Source organism: Leptidea sinapis, chromosome 19, assembly GCF_905404315.1.
Source record: "Leptidea sinapis chromosome 19, ilLepSina1.1, whole genome shotgun sequence".
NCBI lineage: Eukaryota > Metazoa > Arthropoda > Insecta > Lepidoptera > Pieridae > Leptidea > Leptidea sinapis.
In genome coordinates, this window is record NC_066283.1 from 1,733,044 (window position 1) to 1,752,476 (window position 19,433).

Sequence of the window (19,433 nt, forward strand, 5' to 3'; positions counted from 1 at the left end):
AATTCTATATTCCTGAGCTAAACGATACTGCAATAGGTAGAACCGTATAATCATACCATGGTGCCCCCCCCCCCCTTTGATCCTCACCCGCCACGATATTCAAAATAACAACAATTACGGTAACAATACCAATTCATATACAATTGGTTTATTGAACGCTTCATAAGATAGTTACGCTTTTGAGTTTCCTATGGTCTTTCATTTAACATGACCAACTGACATCATAACTATAAAACAAAAGAGCGTCCCACAATCTCATTAAATTGTATGACCTAGGTTCCTAGGTTGAATGAGGGCAGCGCAGGACCGATTGAATATCTTCGGGAGAGATCTTTGTCCAGCAGTAGACGTCTTCCGACTTATATTATGATGATGTATAATGTCCTTAATAATTGTATAATATTTTTGAGTTTTTTTTTAGTGAATGTCTTCAAAAATGGGTGTATTATCCCATTGCAACAATAGGTAAGTATAATAATTGATGCTCACGTTTTTAACTCGCTGAGTGTAATCTCCCGATTCGATGAGCATTGCGTCGACTTCTGACAGAATGATACATGTTCACAAATCTCGTCGAATAAACTGTAACAGTAAACAATTTAATATTAGCAATGATTAGAAATGTTACAAGTATTAATTCCTTGCCGGGCGAATGTCGCCTACACGGAACACAGAAAGAGGTCGCCTAAATACACACACTACATTGCGACGTACGCTTGCAACGCTCCATATGATAAGGGACTTGTGCAGCAATGGTGGTGTGTTTGGGATCCTATCTAAAAATTATCCTAAACAATAATTATATTAAAACTTATGTCCGTGACATGTTGTTTTGCATGACTGACAACTTCAACGATAAACAACCGCAGAAATAATTTTGTGTTTATAATATAGGCACTGACTACTAATCAATCCAATTTCCACTTAAATATATATCAATTAATTATCAACGATTAAAAAAGCTTATTACAATTTCTTCATGGTAAGTAAATAGAGTGGTAGATTATTTAAATATACTGCCCTTTTCCAGTGCCAACTTTGACTAACACTCAGACAGACTCTATCAATCAGCTATTTCCCAGCCTTAGTCTTAAAATTAGTGTTAAATCATAAAAGGACATAATTTTAGAATTCTCAATGCTTTTCAGATCATGGTCTGAGGAAAAATTTAAAATATTTTCTTTAATTTCAATGATATTTGACACTTACTTAAAGATATAAGAATGATAAATAAGACATAAAAATTGTTGGTAGGCCCCCCACAAGATGGACCACATACCGGAAGACGCAGTGTTGGTAGGCCCCCCACAAGGTGGACCAACGATCTGGTCAAGATCACCGGAATACGTTGGATGTGGGCAGCGCAGGACCGATCGTCGTGGAAATCTGTAGGGGAGGCTTTTGTCCAGCAGTGGACGTCTTCCGGCTGATTATGTCATCATCACGATGAAAGATATAAGCGCGAGCAAAGCCACGGGTTAAATCTAGTATGGAATACCTCGTAGGAATCCCGCACGAGCCCGCGGGCGCGTCGCCTTCGGCGACGAGCGTGTCGAGCACCGCGTCGAGCCGCGAGCCGAGCGCGCTCCGGACCCGGCTCGTGTACTCTTCCTCCGAGTCCGAGCTCGACACAGAGTTCGAACAATTCGGGCGGCCGCGAATGCTCGCTCGGATTATGTTTCGCTCGCTTAGGTATAACTGCAAGTTTCAAACAGATTTCTTTTATTGCAAGTTAAATTAAAGCAAAGTACAGTGGTGCTATAATACAATATTATGTGAAACCCGGCGTGGACTTGGGAACATTATATACTAATATCACTGACCTGTATAAATACCATTGAACAGGCTGTTCCACAACAAATTTTTTGTGCCTATTTGAAACGCCACTCGCGAGCGTCCAGAGAACTCATTTTGACGTATAATATAATGGCGAAGAAACGTATAATAAATAATACTCTGAAGTATTTTTGCATTTTGAATTCATTTCGTTCGCTTTCCGTGTTATTTATACTTCAAGAATCAACGTTATAAAATACACAATTTTTTTTGGAAATAGTTTTCACTATCTTTGTTGTCCACTAGGTTGTCATCACTAGTTTTAGTACCACAGAGTCTGGCTACATGGCCAAAATGGCGAATATCAAACAGGCACAAAAGCAATTTGACAGCCGCCAGTCCAGTGGTTTATAGTAGAGGTGAGTGGCTAATATGTACAATATTATATAGCATAAAAGTATCAACTATTACTATAACATTATATTATTACTAACAGACCCGGCACAGGGTGTTTGGCCATATAAATTATTTCTAGTGAATATTTTGGTACACAAATACAAAATAGCTAAGTTATTGTGTGTGTGATTGAAAGAGGAATGAATAAAAAAATTTTAGGTGCCATCCATTATCACTTGGGATATAAAAAATAGTTTACGACCAATTCTCAGACTATTATGGTTATATTAACACACTTAGACACACTTTTTACACAAATTATCTTGCCCCAAGTTAAACATATATAGCCTGTGTTTTGGGTTACAAGGCAATGATATATTTAATACAATATACTTACTTAAACATACATAAATTCATATAAACATACATAAATACATTTAAACATCCATGACTCGGAAACAAACATCCACATTCATCATATAAATGCTTGCACCTACCGGGATTCGAACCCGGGACCTCTAGCTTAGTAGGTAGAATCTAAGGTTATAAAATACGGTTATAATAAAGAAACATTGCTCTACGCCTTATTTTTACTAGTAGTTATAAGAAGGCTTCTTTATTACTTTTTATTTTTAATTTAATTTGGAATTCACAATTATATTTGTGTCATGGTATGTGAGATCTTAATTTACTTAAAGTTATCGTTTTACTTTTGTACATGTATCTAGACTCCGGGCGTGTCATGTTTTGATAAGTGTTCGTTTTGTACCACTGACCTGTATAAATACGACTGGACAGGTTATTCCATATGTTTGACTGCAAATTTGTTGTGCCATAATATAAATAGCTGCGATGAAACGTACAATACTCTGAAGTATTTTTGCATTTTGCTGAGGTTGTCATCACTAGTTTTAGTACCGCAGACTCGCGCCACATGGCCAATAGCGCCAAAATGGCGAATATCAAACAGGCACAAAAGCACTTTGACAACCGCCAGTCCAGTGGTATATAAAGTGGTCAGTGTTTTGTACCTATTGTGTGACGACACAGATCGTTTTGACAGATATTTTCAGATGTTTGTTACAAGATTCTGACCTTGTGTAAGTGATTAAATCATTTTTGAATATGAATATTTGAGTTTTATGACCTTCAAATCCCTCTGCAGGTTAGCGAGTCTCCGCTGCAACTCCTTGTTTTGTTCCTCTGGACTTTCGCTGAAGTCTGGCGAGGGTCCGGCTCGACAAACCCACACACAACGTCGTGCCGTCTCCGAACTCATGAGCACGGTGTGTTGCACCTCCTGTAACGTAATTTTGTGGACGTGGTTTGACGTAATATTTAATGTCATAGGCACATTGAAGTTGATACCTATTACACCAATACATATAGGCGCAATATAAAATTTCCTTCAATTTACGACGGTATAAAACAATAAAGTGAAAATATTTTCTGGTTTTAATTAGTTAAAATTTTTGGTACAAGTGTACCCACATCACATGCTCGCAAGATAATGCTTTATGCACTAAACAGTTATAGCTTACAGTGTTTTCTTCAGTGGCAAATACCCAGTGAAAAAGAGGGATTTGTCAAAGGACGAGGCACAAGGGAACACATTTCGAACGTTTGGCAAATCATTGAGAAGAACCAAAAATTTAACGTTCTAATGTTTATGTGCTTCATTGACTGCTCAAAAGCATTTGATTGCGTGCAGTGGAATTATCTATGGAGAATGAGAAATGGGCGTACCCCAATATGTCATAGCTCTGGTCTCAAACCTTACCAAGAAAGCGAGTCCATGGTTAGAGTTGACGACGTCATTTCTGGATCTTTCAAACCGAAAAAGGGAGTACGGCAAGGATGTAAATTCTCCCATTCTTTTTAACATCTATGGAGAAAATATTTATGTGAAGAGATGGATGGTAGGGAGGAATTACCAAAGGTGTTAAAATCAGCAACCTGAGATGCGCAGTTGACACCACACTCTTTGCATCATCTGAAAAGGAACTAGCTCAATTGATCCGCAGACCAGAACAGGAGAGTGGACTGGTTGGACTTAGTATTAACAAGTCTAAAACAAAAGTTATGCTAATCGACAGGGCCAGTGAACTCGCTAAGACTGACGAACTTTCAGATTTGGTATTCGTAAGCGAATTTATGTACCTCGAATCTTTACTTTCAGACAAGGGAGGGAGTGAGCTCGATAACAGAAGACGAATTCAAATAGCCAAAAGTGCGATTAGCAAACTAATCAGAATTTGGCAAAGCAGGAGGATCTCTAATACAATCAAAAAGAGACTCGTGAATACCTTAGTCTTCTCAATCTTCCTCTTTGGCTCTGAAGCATGGAATGGCATCCAAGCGGCAGAGAGGAAAAGGAGTTACGCTTTTGAGATGTGGTGGTGGAGAAGAATGCTTCGCATAGCGTGGACACGAGTAAAAGAACAAACAAGCCTATTCTGGAGCAACTTTGCATTGGCACTAGATTGTCCACAATTTGCTTTCAAAAGATCTTGGGTATTTTTGCCACATTGGCCGACGCCTTCCCAGTAATTTAGACAAACTGATAGTCATAGGCAAGGTGGAGGGCAAAAGACCACGCGGACGATCGCCTAGCCGCTGGTCGGACCAGATCAAGACACTCACTGGCCTACCGCTTACGACCGCAATAAGGAAGGTCGAGGACCCAAAGCAGTGAAAGGCTCTAGTGACTAACGTTACGAAAACCTTGAATTACGGAGACGACCTTCAGAAATTAAGAACGTGACAAGAAGAAGAGTACCCATAGAACTTTTTTCCTAAGAGAATGTTAGTGGAATGGCACTTTCTGCCAAGTAATACAAATAGCTTTACACAAAACCTACGAGGAAAATAAATAATGCTTGCTCTGCAATTCTAGTATCGCACCTGTTCCAACACTGTTGTGAGATACGCGTCGCAGGCCTCCTGAGGCAGGGTTCTGACGAGAACGGTCAAGGTTTTCGCCATCTCCCTCCTCCATCGAGCTGGCGCACCTTTCACCAGCCTGTAGCACGGTGGAGTTGTGCTACTGTCCAGGGTGTACCTTTTCAAAAGAGATTTGACAGTGAAAAACATAACAAAAACATTATTCCTACTTCGGATAATTGTGCCCACACTTTCACGATGTTATTATCACAATCTAGGCCATTGTATTTTTTCTACTTGTTTCATATTATTATATCTTATATCTTTAAACGAGCAATTCTTGTATATATAATCTGATCTTGCAAAGGGCTCCAACGATTCTAATGAAATTTAGTATACAGGTAGTTTCGGGGGCGGTAAATCGATCTAACTAGGTTTCAATTTTAAAAAATGTAGTTTTATCCGTGTTTAAACGAGAAACAGCTACAATAACATTAGAATACAAAGGTAAATTTTGCCGCTATGTACAAGACTATAATAGCTCAGATGGGACATTGGGTGATCCGGGAAGCAGAAGACCCCGGTTCGAATCTAGATGTCCTATTATTATTTTTGTTCAAGTTTTGTACATTCTTAATTTATTTCGAGCAAGGCTCGGTCATGGTATGTCATGAAAAGGTCATGCTATGTAGAATAGCTGTTAAGAGATCGTAAATATCATCATATTACATCTAATTTTTTCTGTAGGTATTGTCAAATAAAAGATTATTATTAAATTTTATACAAATGCTTAAAGGAATTTTCTGGACTTTGTGAGTAGTGTATTTTGTTTAATGCAGTTTCCAGACGCAAGTCCCATATCTGTTGTCACCAATCTTTTCCTAGTGATACACTTGATTCTACTGATAATTCCAGTAACTGACTGATTTTTGTTCAACAATTTATTTAATTTTTTTGTAGTGCCTTTCTGTGGAGATAATTAAAAACTGACTGATACAAATCTAAGATTTGCTAACATTTAGAAGCAGTAAGCAGTTAGTTTGTTTTTATAAAAAATTACCACTTATTGAGGAGTGCCTTATCATTTTCGTCGGTGGCATCTTGCAGTGCTGCCTTAAAATCCGCGCACTCGAGGGTATGAGGAAGCAGTGGTGTGCCCAAATTAGAGCTCAAGAACAACACCGGTACCACTGCACCGAGCTCCGATTGACCTGAGGATTAATAAAACATTAATAAAGTGAGCCAAATCCTGAGAGACTCAATACGCTCATGCCAGCTTACTTAAAAAAAATTGAATTCATATCTTTAGTGTTAATTCCGCTAAGTTTTGTTACGGCCGTTCCCAATATTCAGTCTATCTCTTACTTGAGATATAAAAATCGTAACTATTGTTGACTTTTCTGTTCCAATAAACTTATCGACGATAACTCACGTTATCCGTACACGCTGTCTGTCAATGGGACGACGTATAGCTTACCAGCGATAGAAGTGTGTATGGAAATTGCAATTCACGCGTTCCAATATAAGGCGATAAGAATGACTTATCGGGTATATTAGGACAGCTTCAGATTATTGACAGCTAATTACTGACCGTAGTAATTTATCTCTATCTGTAGATAGTATATTGGGAACGGCCGTAACTCTTCAAGCATAAAAAGAAGAAATTTGTTGTTGATTTTATGTTCTTCAATTTTTCTCTTGTCTCTTTCAATATTTTTATTATTATTTAATTATGTTTTAATATTAATTTGCTAAAACGTATGTAATGCTCTGTTTATGTCCGTATTGTTACTTGATCGTGTGCTGCTTGTGGTGCCAGGTCGACCTGTTATAGTTTATGAATCATTGTATTTGTTGGATGCAATTACTAATTGAGACAGTAATCACGACCATCATGTTCACGAAGCATCCTTACAAAAACAATGAATTCAAGCTCTTAAGGCGCGGACTGACTAGGATTGTAAATGCTACAACCAACCCTACAATATTTGTGTTGATCATGTGGCTAAGCTGCAAATGGGCATTTATTTTACTGATTTTCTTTGGTTTATTCTAAATTTACGTATTAAATTGAAAAAATGTTCGGTTGAAGTTTTAGAAAAGTACTCATTCTATTAAATTCTTTAAAAAAAGAATGTTGTTATAGCTGCAAATTCGGAAATTTTTGAGTCCATAATTTATTTTTGAGAAGTAACTTCCAAATTTTTTTTTGGATATTTCAAATTATATATAAATATTCTATTCGGTTCAAAATTTTCTTTAAGTCCTTCTTTGTACATTGTATTTTTTGCGTCGAAATATTTTTATTGCGTTATTTTGTAATCGACTCTTTAAGAAACCAATTTTTGTGGATATTGAGGTATGACCGCGCCTTAAGGTTGATGCATCCAATAATCGATAATCTATATTTATACAGTTCATTCGTTATTACTTTTTATGAAATCATTTTGATTATTTCAACACGATTCAAATATTCGATACAGCACCTTACAAACGAATTTGTTATGTATATTACAGCCATTGTAAAATACTCCATTTGATTGAAAAGAGTGGCCGTTGAGTTTCTTATACATTATGTTTACGAACTTTTTATGAACATATGGTAAATTCAGTAATTTAAAAGAAATATTTGTAGTGACGATCAAAAGCGCTTAAGCTTAAGCCTAATTGAAATAGTTTATTTGATTTTGACTTTGATCTCGATTTGCACCTATAATTGGGGTGTCACCTAAAAATATATATATATATCTGTGTTAGTTATTAAGGAATTGTATTGGTGCTAACCCTGTTGGAGCAATAAATAAAATAAATAAAAACCCGCCCGCACGGGCTGGAGTTAGAGGTAAGCGAGAATCGGCTTCCGATGAACTCTCGACTTAACAAACGAGTTAGTTTAAGATGTGAAACGCTGCAAAAAACCTTCTGAAACCTACATGAAGACTAACACGACAGAGAAGAAACACTAAAAATACTAATTCACAACATTTAAATCAACTTATAATATAGACCTAATATAATATATAAATAATCGCGCCTATTCCTGCCGTGAAGCAGTAATGTGTAAGCATTACTGTGTTTCGGTCTGAAGGGCGCCGTAGCTAGTGAAATTACTGGGCAAATGAGGCTTAACATCTGATGTCTCAAGGTGACGAGCGCAATTGTGATGCCGCTCAGAATTTTTGGTTCTTTGAGAATGCTGAGCTGCACTGCATTGTAATGGGCATGGCGTTTCAATTAACATCAGCTGCACGTCCTGCTCGTCTCGTCCCTTATTATCATAAAAATAAAAATAAATAAAATAAAAAGACGGGTTCAAATTGGCGCGAATAGTTCCAGGAGTTGCAGCAAATTATACACGGGATTCAGATGATATTGACTGTTATGGACAGACGATGCTGCTTAACATGAGGTGGATCGTCCGATCGTCTTTACTTACTCTCATAATAAAGAATATCAACATCATCAGCCGGAAGACGTCCACTGCTGGACAAAGTCGTCTCCCTAGGACTTTCACGACGGTCGGTCAGACCATCTTGTGGGCGGCCCTACCAACACTGCGTCTTCCGGTACGTGTTCGCCATTCGAGCACTTTACTGCCCCACCGGCCATCTGTCCGTCGAATTATGTGCCCTGCCCACTGCCACTTCAGTTTCGCAATCATACGGGCTATGTCGGAGCCCTATCCATGACCACAAGCTTTCTCATCAGGCCCATAGTTAGCGACCACGTCTGCGTACCGTAAGTCATCACTGGCACTACACACTGGTTGAAAACCTTCGCCTTCAGACACTGTTGTTATTAAAGAATATAATAAAAGCAAACCCATCCTTAGCTTAAAAGCTAACATTCGATATCAAAAGTTTTCAATCAAACTCAAAATAACAAAATACATTACTTACTTGAGGGTAGGTTACCCCCACCCAATATATCATAAAAAACAAATTCAATGGAGTATGACGCTACGTCAACAGGCAGTTTGTTTTCGAACGGTACTTTTGATTGGTGACTTTTGTAGTGTATGCCTGGACGCGACGTCACTGTATCGTCACTAAGATGGCGGCCGGTTTCTATCTTAACGCACGGGGATTTTACGGCGCTGATCAAATCGCACCTTACCAGTTACCAGATTTAGGTCCGTATTCCAGAGGTCATAATACGTCCATATCTTCATAATTCTACATAAAAGAGATAAAAATACACTTGGTCACGCATTTCTGACGCCTACTGGAAAACGGATTGTAAGATGGAATGTAGTAGTTCTAAATATAACACAAAACAGTGCGGTGACAGTACTTCCTGGACGAAAACTGCATATAGTTGGTTGGTTCTACTGCTACTGTTAAGGCGAAGAGTAAGCAGAAAACACACAAACAAGTTTTTAGAAAAGTTTTGTGGTGAAAATATAGCACTTGGAGCTATGAACACTACTTTATCCTGTTACACATACCATTAAGTCTTACTTGTAGGTTGCTAATGCTTGCTGTTAGTTAAACTTAAGGACGCGTTTACGAATCCGACAAAAATAAGATATTTTTCGGTAGAGTTTGTGATAAAATGAAACTAAATCAAACTAAACTAAAAACTGCCACAAATAGATTACTTCTTTATCTCTAATTAGCGGGAAATTTTTGCTTTGAAATTTTGATATTTTATGTCATAAAAACGATTATCCGTTACCTCTTTACACAAAATTGACGAAATGGGGCTTCATTCAGGATCAGTTTTCTGCTACTACTTACATAATTTTGTCTCTTAAAAATTACGTAAGGAGTGCAGATATAATATTTTCAAAACCACGGGAAATAAATTAATGAATATGTTATAAATAATCTCAGAAAAAAATATAAATGAATCGTCCAAAATTCATATACTTTTCTGATAAGCATGAGCTTTAAAGTGTGGTATTAAGGGTTATTTTATTTTGTCACTCCGTACGCATTGCACAGAAAGATCTATCGAAACAACGTCAGTCCGCGCTCGGCCGCCGTCGTGGGTAGTTACTATGTCGGTTGTAATCAGCAGCTCGTACTCGGAAAGATCGCTGTACGATCATGAATATTTTTTAGAAGCTCTACAATACTGTCTTTGATACTTTACATATTTTGTAAGCAGTCCGATTTTCAAAAAATTATGTTTCTGTATTTTTTTGAAGAATTAGTGACTTTTAAGTTCATCTCTAAATATAAGGTCTATTTTAAATCGACATCGGGTCAAAATCGAAATCCAAGATGGCGCCTATGAATTTTACCAACTTCTCTTCATGGGTGTCATTTTCATGGTTTTCGGGGTCAACAATAACGAATATCGGGTCAAAATCGAAATCCAAGATGGCGCCTATGAATTTTACCAACTTCTCTTCATGGGTGTCATTTTCATGGTTTTCGGGGTCAACAATAACGAATATCGGGTCAACATCGAAATCCAAGAGGGCGCCTATGAATTTCACCAACTTCTCTTCATGGGTGTCATTTTCATGGTTTTCGGGGTCAACAATAACGAATATCGGGTCAACATCGAAATCCAAGAGGGCGCCTATGAATTTTACCAACTTCTCTTCATGGGTGTCATTTTCATGGTTTTCGGGGTCAACAATAACAAATATTGGGTCAAAATCGAAATCCAAGATGGCGCCTATGAATTTTGCCAACTTCTCTTCATGGGTGTCATTTTCATGGTTTTCGGGGTCAACAATAACGAATTTCGGGTCAAAATCCAATTTCAAGATTGCGCCTATGAAATTCACCAACTTCTTATCATGGGTGTCATTTTCATGGTTTTCGGGGTCAACAATAACGAATATCATATCGGGTCAAAATCGAAATCCAAGATGGCGCCTATAAATTTTACCAAGTTCTCTACATGGGTGTCATTTTCATGGTTTTCGGGGTCAACAATAACGAATATCGGGTCATAATCGAAATCCAAGATGGCGCCTATGAATTTTACCAACTTCTCTTCATGGATGTCATTTTCATGGTTTTCGGGGTCAACAATAACGAATATCGGGGCAACATCGAAATCCAAGATGGCGCCTATGAATTTTACCAACTTCTCTTCATGGGTGTCATTTTCATGGTTTTCGGGGTCAACAATAACAAATATTGGGTCAAAATCGAAATCCAAGATGGCGCCTATGAATTTTCCCAACTTCTCTTCATGGGTGTCATTTTCATGGTTTTCGGGGTCAACAATAACGAATATCGGGTCAAAATTGAAATCCAAGATGGCGCCTATGAAATGTACCAACTTCTCTTCATGTGTGTCATTTTCATGGTTTTCGGGGTCAACAATAACGAATTTCGGGTCAAAATCCACTTTCAAGATTGCGCCTATGAAATTCACCAACTTCTTATCATGGGTGTCATTTTCATGGTTTTCGGGGTCAACAATAACGAATATCATATCGGGTCAAAATCGAAATCCAAGATGGCGCCTATGAATTTTACCAACTTCTCTTCATGGGTGTCATTTTCATGGTTTTCGGGGTCAACAATAACGAATATCGGGTCAACATCGAAATCCAAGAGGGCGCCTATGAATTTTACCAACTTCTCTTCATGGGTGTCATTTTCATGGTTTTCGGGGTCAACAATAACGAATTTCGGGTCAAAATACAATTTCAAGATTGCGCCTATGAAATTCACCGACTTCTTATCATGGGTGTCATTTTCATGGTTTTCGGGGTCAACAATAACGAATATCATATCGGGTGAAAATCGAAATCCAAGATGGCGCCTATGAATTTTACCAACTTCTCTTCATGGGTGTCATTTTCATGGTTTTCGGGGTCAATAATAACAAATATTGGGTCAAAATCGAAATCCAAGATGGCGCCTATGAATTTTGCCAACTTCTCTTCATGGGTGTCATTTTCATGGTTTTCGGGGTCAACAATAACGAATATCGGGTCAAAATTGAAATCCAAGATGGCGCCTATGAAATTTACCAACTTCTCTTCATGGGTGTCATTTTCATGGTTTTCGGGGTCAACAATAACGAATTTCGGGTCAAAATCCAATTTCAAGATTGCGCCTATGAAATTCACCAACTTCTTATCATGGGTGTCATTTTCATGGTTTTCGGGGTCAACAATAACGAATTTCGGGTCAAAATTGAAATCCATGATGGCGCCTATGAAAACTACAAACTTTTCTTCATGGGTATTATTTACATCGTCAACATTAGAATTCATTCATAAATTCATTCATAAATTAATTCTTCATTCCCTAAATATATAAATATTTACGTTATGACTTTTCACCCACAATATTTACAAAACACATTCCGTTATCAATCTAATTAAAAAATCTCAAAACTTGATTTTGAAAGACCTATCTAATGACCTATCTAATACCCTACATACAAAAAAAAAATTCATCCTCTTTTTAACCACAAGAAGCTCTACCCTTCTTATCAATTATTACCACCATATTATGTCAAGAAGAGTTGTTTCAATAGATATTGTAATCATAAGATATAAGCTATTACATTAATGTAACGTATATCTTCCTTAATTCCGCATTATTTTGAAAAGACTAAAGGAAATGTCAAGTATCAAACCTGAATGTAACTTTCAAAGACCTATCCAACGATACCCCACAAGGTAAGTCTCCAGTATTTTTTTCAACTCCACTTGTAGGGGAGGTGTCCTTAGGGGGGAAGCTACGTCCAAAGCACCAAACATCACAAAAAATGGCGTGCGTACAAAGTACACATGTCAGAAGTGAAACTAATTTGTGAAAACCAATTTTTATATCTCGTTTATATTAATAATTATCCTAATCTGTTCTCTAAACCAATTAATTTTTGTAAATATTAGAAATTATTAGATGTTTTACTAATTATTATTACTCATTAAACCTGCACAATACAAAGCTAGTAGGAAAGATGTTCTACTTACTCGCGGCCGCGCGCTAATCCTGCATGATACAACGCTAGTAGTGAAGTTGTTTTACTTCATAGCGGTACCGTCTGCTTCATGGTACATTCACATTTTCTCACTTTATCCCAATCAGACTCAATCTCCCTCCCCTCTTCTTGGATAAAAACGTCCTTCATTTTCGTGACAATTTATTCCATTTCATCCGTAAAAATTTTACCCTCATGCGGGCAAAGAAGCTTCACTTCAAAAATGATCCCAAATTCGTTCTCTGCACCCTCGAGAACCTCGAATACGATACCCATATTGTTGAAATCATAATTTTGCGCGGCGGCCATCTGAGATTTAAAAAATGATCTCAAAATCGTTCTCTCCACCCTTGATAACCTCGGATACGATACCCATATTGCTGAAAACATAATTTTTCGCAGCAGCCATCTTGGATTTAAAAAAAACTGCGCATACGACGTTATACGACAGAATTGCCATCTTAACTTCTAATATTTAACTACTAAACGAATACATCAACCAATTATCAAAAATACATAGGTAAAAAACAAAATTCAAACTTGCTAAAGTATCAAATTCATTTGATGCCCGCTATTAACTTTAAGTACGTGTATGTGTTTGAGCGGTGTCAGTGTAGTGGTGCGATTCGATACCTCTCTGTTTTGAGAACGCGTCCTTAACACTCCAGAGCTATTATGAATTATCAGTTTTGTTTACAGTTAAACAGGTTTTTTCTCGGCATGATGCATTTGTTTAGTATACTGCTCTCATAAAAGTTGTTCTTATAGGTTTTACTTTTTTGTGTTGGTACATTTATTAAGATTAGTAATCAATAATGAGGATTGTAAGCAATTAAACTGTTTGCGACTGTTAAAATGTTAAATTTTCGACGCAAGAATTTTGAAAATGTTGACTTTGTTACATAGGTGCCGTGAACTCATATCGCTCAAGGTCGCCGGCATTTAGTGTCGCCTTAAGTGATTCAGCCAATAACTTACGCGCTAGCTCCGCTATGCACAAGACAGGGAACCGGTGGTCCCGTTGCTGTTCTAGAGGAGATCTCCAGTGGAGGTCAGACACGTGCACGCGCCACCCGAGCTTGCGGGCGCGCATGCGCAGACGTGTGGCGACGCCGCAGTGAAGGGCACCCTTTTCCGTCGAACAGTCTGTTAGAATACATTAACCAGAATCAATTTCACGTAAATAATGTGCAAAATACTTAAACTAATAATAATGCAAATTAACGCATGAAAGTAGAATTCCACATTTTTTTTATGGAATAGGAGGACAAACAAGCGTACGGGTCACCTGGTGTTAAGTGATCACCGCCGACCACATTCTCTTGCAACACCAGAGGAATCACAAGAGCGTTGCCGGCCTTTAAGGAAGGTGTACGCGCTGTTTTTGAAGGTACCCATGTCGTATCGTCCCGCACAACACCGCACCGCACAAGGAAGCTCATTCCACAGCATTTGTAGCACGACACGCCACAAATTAGGATATCATCCCCACCATCTGGATGTGTGGCGGTCCTCCACAGTGCGGTTTTCAAGGAGCTTTCTACCTCGTACTACTCTGCTGTGGAATGAGCTTCCTTGTGCGGTGTTTCCGGGACGATACGACATGGGTACCTTCAAAAAAAGCGCGTACACCTTCCTTAAAGGCCGGCAACGCTCTTGTGATTCCTCTGGTGTTGCAAGAGAATGTGGTCGGCGGTGATCACTTAACACCAGGTGACCCGTACGCTCGTTTGTCCTACTATTCCATAAAAAAAAAGTAGGTTGCATAAATTTGTAGATGAAAATATGGCAATTGATCGATTTATGGATTTTATTTTACTGCATATTCAAAGAACAAAGAGTCAAAGTTTGACGGACAGTAATAAATTATTAAAATACCCTGATGAAATATTTTACGTGCTATCAAACATATCATATTATATTTTTTAAACTAAACATTTCTATTAAACTGCAAAACCTAAATTCGACTTCCATCAATAATACATACTTTAGAAGATAAAATAATTTAAAAATTAAAGCTGATTAAAAAGGGCTTGTATATTTGATTCAAAAGAGCGGAAAAAAAGAATGCTGGGAGAGTTTCTTGCGCTGCTTCTTCTCTCTTTAGCGCCATTTGTTTCCGAAGCGGTAGTAGTGTCTAGTACATATATATTAGAAATGACATTAAAAGGAATTCTAAAAATTTTGAGAAAATAAATGCCTTTTATGCCTTTATATTTATCATGACTACTTAGTGAGTTTTTCATAAAAAGTTGTCAAAAAAGATTACAAGTTAACCGGAATACGGACACCATGGTTCGATAGAGACAAGCTCATTCAGTAGCAGTAATTATTATAAATTGCGGTATTCATTCAACAATTCCCTGCAGCCAAATAATACACTTTTGCCCGTTTAAAATAAAATATTTTGTCGGTTCCTGGCCATTTTTGAAGAGTTAAATTAAATTAATTTAACACAAAAAAAGTATTTAATTGAAAGACTAAATATGTTGCGATAACAAATACATAAATACTTTATTAAGGTCATAGCTCACTAGAGCAAACCCGCACGGCCACGCCTTTCAGCATTGTATTCGGCATCCTTCGACATGAGTCCTTTGCACAGGATTCCGGCTAGATTATGGGTACCACACCGGCGACTATTTCTGCCGTGAAGCAGTAATGCGTAAGTAAACAACGAAATACTTGTATTAAACTGTGTAATTATGTTTCCACTTAAAAGCCCACGGAGGCATTTTAGTGCGTCCGCACATTTTATTTTTGGAGTTTGTTTTAAAAGGTTTATTTTTTCACATTATTTTGTTTAAAGGTATCGTAAGTAAGGTAGTCGTAATTCCTTGTAACACCACAAAAATAAGTTCATCCCATAATGATCATGCGTGGAAGAAATCCATACACGACTAACTATGGGAGGAACAGATGATGAGAATGATATTTTAGTTTTATGCGTGTTGCCCTTCTCTTAAACTAAGATATATTCTGAGGCTGAGATCAGTAGAGCGTACTCAGACTTTGCTCAGACTTTAGAAAGAAAGAAAGAAAAAATGTTTATTGACGTCATTATACATTCTGGTAATAGTTCTTAAAGTTATACTCATCTAATTATGATCTAATGACGCCAATGGGCCCCCAACTCAGCATAGTTGTGGTTTCGAGAAAATCCACAACGCTGGTCTTCCGTGGAAACCCAGAGAGCGCTTCTAATGCCAGTCCTGTCATACGAAATTGTACGACCTGGCGTCGTGAGAACTCCAATTTGTGGAACAAATAAGGTGGTTTACGAGTACGGATAATTTTAAAAAGCAAAGTGGCAAAATGAAGGCAGCGCCGCGAATTCATGTTCATTAGGTTTACTTACGTAAAACTTAGCTTAGTATGATAAAACGCGAACATGTGCTTTGCATTGGCTGTCTTAGTTTAGGCTCAGCATAATTTCAGCTGTCAAAAGACTATGTAAACGAAATTAAAGATAATGATAGGCTTACACTCAGCTAAGTTTAAGCTTTCGTAAGAAAAATATGAGCAGTCTAAGTACGTATAGATTTCTGTCTAAGAGCTTGTATTCAGAAAGGCATTTATTTTCTCAAAATTGATTCCTTTAGAATTCTTTTTGATGTCATTTCTTATACTACTAGATACTACTACCGCTTCGGAAACAAATGGCGCTCTGAGAGAGAAGAAGCGGCGCGAGAAACTCTCCCAGCATTCTTTTTTTTGCGCTCTTTTCAATAAAAATATACAATATTGTACAGTCATTTCTATCGCTATAAAATAATCACAATCTAGTCCCAGCCTGTCCGATCATTTAGATATTCAACAGTGGAGTAATAGGATTTACGACAGAGCCATTTTTTATAAAACATTTAAATTTATTTATAGATAATGCCTGAACAGTGGCTGGGACTTTATTATAGAAGTGTATACATTTACCCTTAAAGCTATAATGTATCTTATGAAGCCTACTAGAATTAGTTACAAGCAATCCCTTATTTCTAGTGTTATAATAGAAACCTTGGGAATCCGCAGCGCAAACGTAGATGAGCATCGCGCGTCGCTTTCTCGTGCGTTGTGCAGGGACCTTGCCTATGAGGTAGGACCTATGCTCTTCTGACAGCGCAGCGACGTTGGCCGGAACTGGTGGACCAACCACCTCCACACGTGGAGATGTGCATGTCAGCGGTGATGACAGAGATATGGAATCTGGAATGATCGATTTTCTCATTAATATTTTTTTTTAATGATAATAAGGGACGAGACGAGCAGGACGTTAAGCTGATGGTAATTGATACGCCATGCCCATTACAATGCAGTGCTGCTCAGGATTCTCAAAAAACCTAAAATTTCTGAGTGGCACTACAACTGCGCTCGTCACCTTGAGACATAAGATGTTAAGCCTCATTTGCCCAGTAATTTCACTAGCTACGGCGCCCTTCAGACCGAAACAAAGTAATGCTTACACATTACTGCTTCACGGCAGGAATAGGCGCCGTTGTGGTACCCATAATCTAGCCGGCTTCCTGTGCAAAGGAACATCCCACTGGTATATATTATTGTTATATTAGAGGAAGACAATAAAGGTTATTCAATTTTGTCACAACATAGAACATAAAAGATGGATTTAGTAGTGTAATTAAGCAAAATGGAACACGAGAACTACAAACATGCGCAAACGCTAGAAGTAGCCGCCATTTTATGACCAGTGGGCAGTGACACAAATAAAGAAAAGTTGAAAGGTTTCAAAGCGAGTGACAGCTGACAAAGCTTTCATTTTCGGGCCAACTAACAGATGGCACTACAGTCTTCTGAAAACGTCACTTTAAGGCGTCTGTCCCACCCCTGCATAGAACTAATGACGCCGATGACGCCGGAAGATAGGCAGCGGAACTCTCAAATGAAACACTACAGCCTCTAGCTGTGCTTTGCGGTTATTGGGATCACATGAGGGGCAAGAGTGTCAATAAAAAATGTAAAAAAAAACATAAAAAAGCGCGATGGCCGATCACCGCAGTCCCTATTTTTTTATGAGAACCAGAGCAATCACAAGAGCGTTGCCGAAATGAACTAAGCGTCGAATAAACGTATGTGAATTCGAGACGCGAACCGGAGGCTTCGTGGTGAGAGTCAATGGTTCAACCTACGTACTATCCACTTGCAAAAGGACTTCAAATTCAAATAATAATATTTTATTCAAATAAGGATGTAACATCACTTATTGAAAATCAAAAACTATCACCAATTCCAAAACGACCTGAAGAATGGGCGCAACCAACTAAGCGGCCATTTTTTTCATCAAAAAATATGTTTACAAAGTAATATTGTACAATTAAACTTAATATTTAATAGCCTGAGTGCGGTCGCTCCATTCCCAATCTGTGGTATCATTAAGAAAGTAATTTATGTTATAGTAACCTTTACCACACAAACGTTTTTTAACAATTCTTCTGAATAACGTAATACTTTTGGCTTTGAATATTTTCAGGGATCTTGTTGTAAAAGCATATACGTCGCCCCACAAAAGACTTACCTACTAACTCGACTTAGCCGAGTACGAACGAATACTTGGGTTATCATTCCAATTAATGTTTTTCAAAACTTACCGGAAACACTGGACCCTATCTGGCTCTTGGGGCCTTTGAGCTGCGGCTTCTTGTCTCTGAAGGAGGCCGCGGGCTCGAGCAACTCCTGCGCAGGCTCGGGCGTCGCCTCCACCGGCGGCTTGGTGACGCGGTACGAAGGCGACCTGCGGGCGCAACAATTCGGTCTACGCTATGTTATTTTGTACTTTGGAAAGTAAGTTGAAACAAATATACATTTATTTATAAATACACTCAAGGGCATAAACTAAACAAAACCAAACAGATGTAAACAAAACTTATACACATAGCAATTTTTTAGTGTGTTACTTTCAACACTTACACTAGATCAACAAAACACATTTTTTAAAAAAAGTATTTCATTGTGATATTTAATATCTTAATTCTTAATAGATATATATTATATGTTCTTATATATTATTATATAAAATGATAATGTTCGTACGTATGTCCACGGTATTCTCTATCATCCACAACTTTGATCAAATTCCCGTTGTGATGGCTAATACCCCTCGGTCCCCTTGTGTGCATAAGGGAGTTTGGTCGGGATGGGTGGAAGCGAGTGGTTCTGGGTGGCAAAAATGTGAAATTATATACATCTGTGTCAATCTAGAAAGTTCTAAGGCTTTCTGGAATGATCTAGAAAGTTCTAAGACTTTTTGAAATCCTCTATAAAGTTCCAAAATATGTACAATTGATGAAACTCATGTGAAACAGTCTACAAAATTCTAAAAATTTCTGAAATGATATGGGAAGTTCAAAAATGCGTGTAACAGATAAAATCGATCCGAAATGGTCTAGAAAATTCTAAAAATTTCTAAAATGATCTAGAAAGTTAAAATATAATTTTACTATTTAAGTGTTTCTTATTTCAAC

General features: G+C 37.8%; 1 protein-coding gene across 3 annotated transcripts in view; it reads right to left on the reverse strand.

Annotated features, from left to right (window-relative positions):
* The window catches only part of LOC126969873 (NACHT and WD repeat domain-containing protein 2), an 82,879-nt gene that overhangs the window by 20,494 nt on the left and 42,952 nt on the right, over positions 1-19,433 (reverse strand). For 2 of the 3 annotated variants that reach the window (XM_050815456.1, XM_050815458.1), the window contains exons 2-9: positions 18,561-18,724; positions 16,975-17,163; positions 13,942-14,109; positions 6,116-6,266; positions 5,077-5,233; positions 3,320-3,472; positions 1,499-1,698; positions 490-582 (exon numbers count right to left, since the gene is read on the reverse strand). In XM_050815456.1, the coding sequence (XP_050671413.1) occupies positions 490-582; positions 1,499-1,698; positions 3,320-3,472; positions 5,077-5,233; positions 6,116-6,266; positions 13,942-14,109; positions 16,975-17,163; positions 18,561-18,724 (1,275 nt within the window). The remainder of the gene's footprint in view (positions 1-489; positions 583-1,498; positions 1,699-3,319; positions 3,473-5,076; positions 5,234-6,115; positions 6,267-13,941; positions 14,110-16,974; positions 17,164-18,560; positions 18,725-19,433) is intronic. The other variant, XM_050815457.1, reaches the window with a different exon arrangement.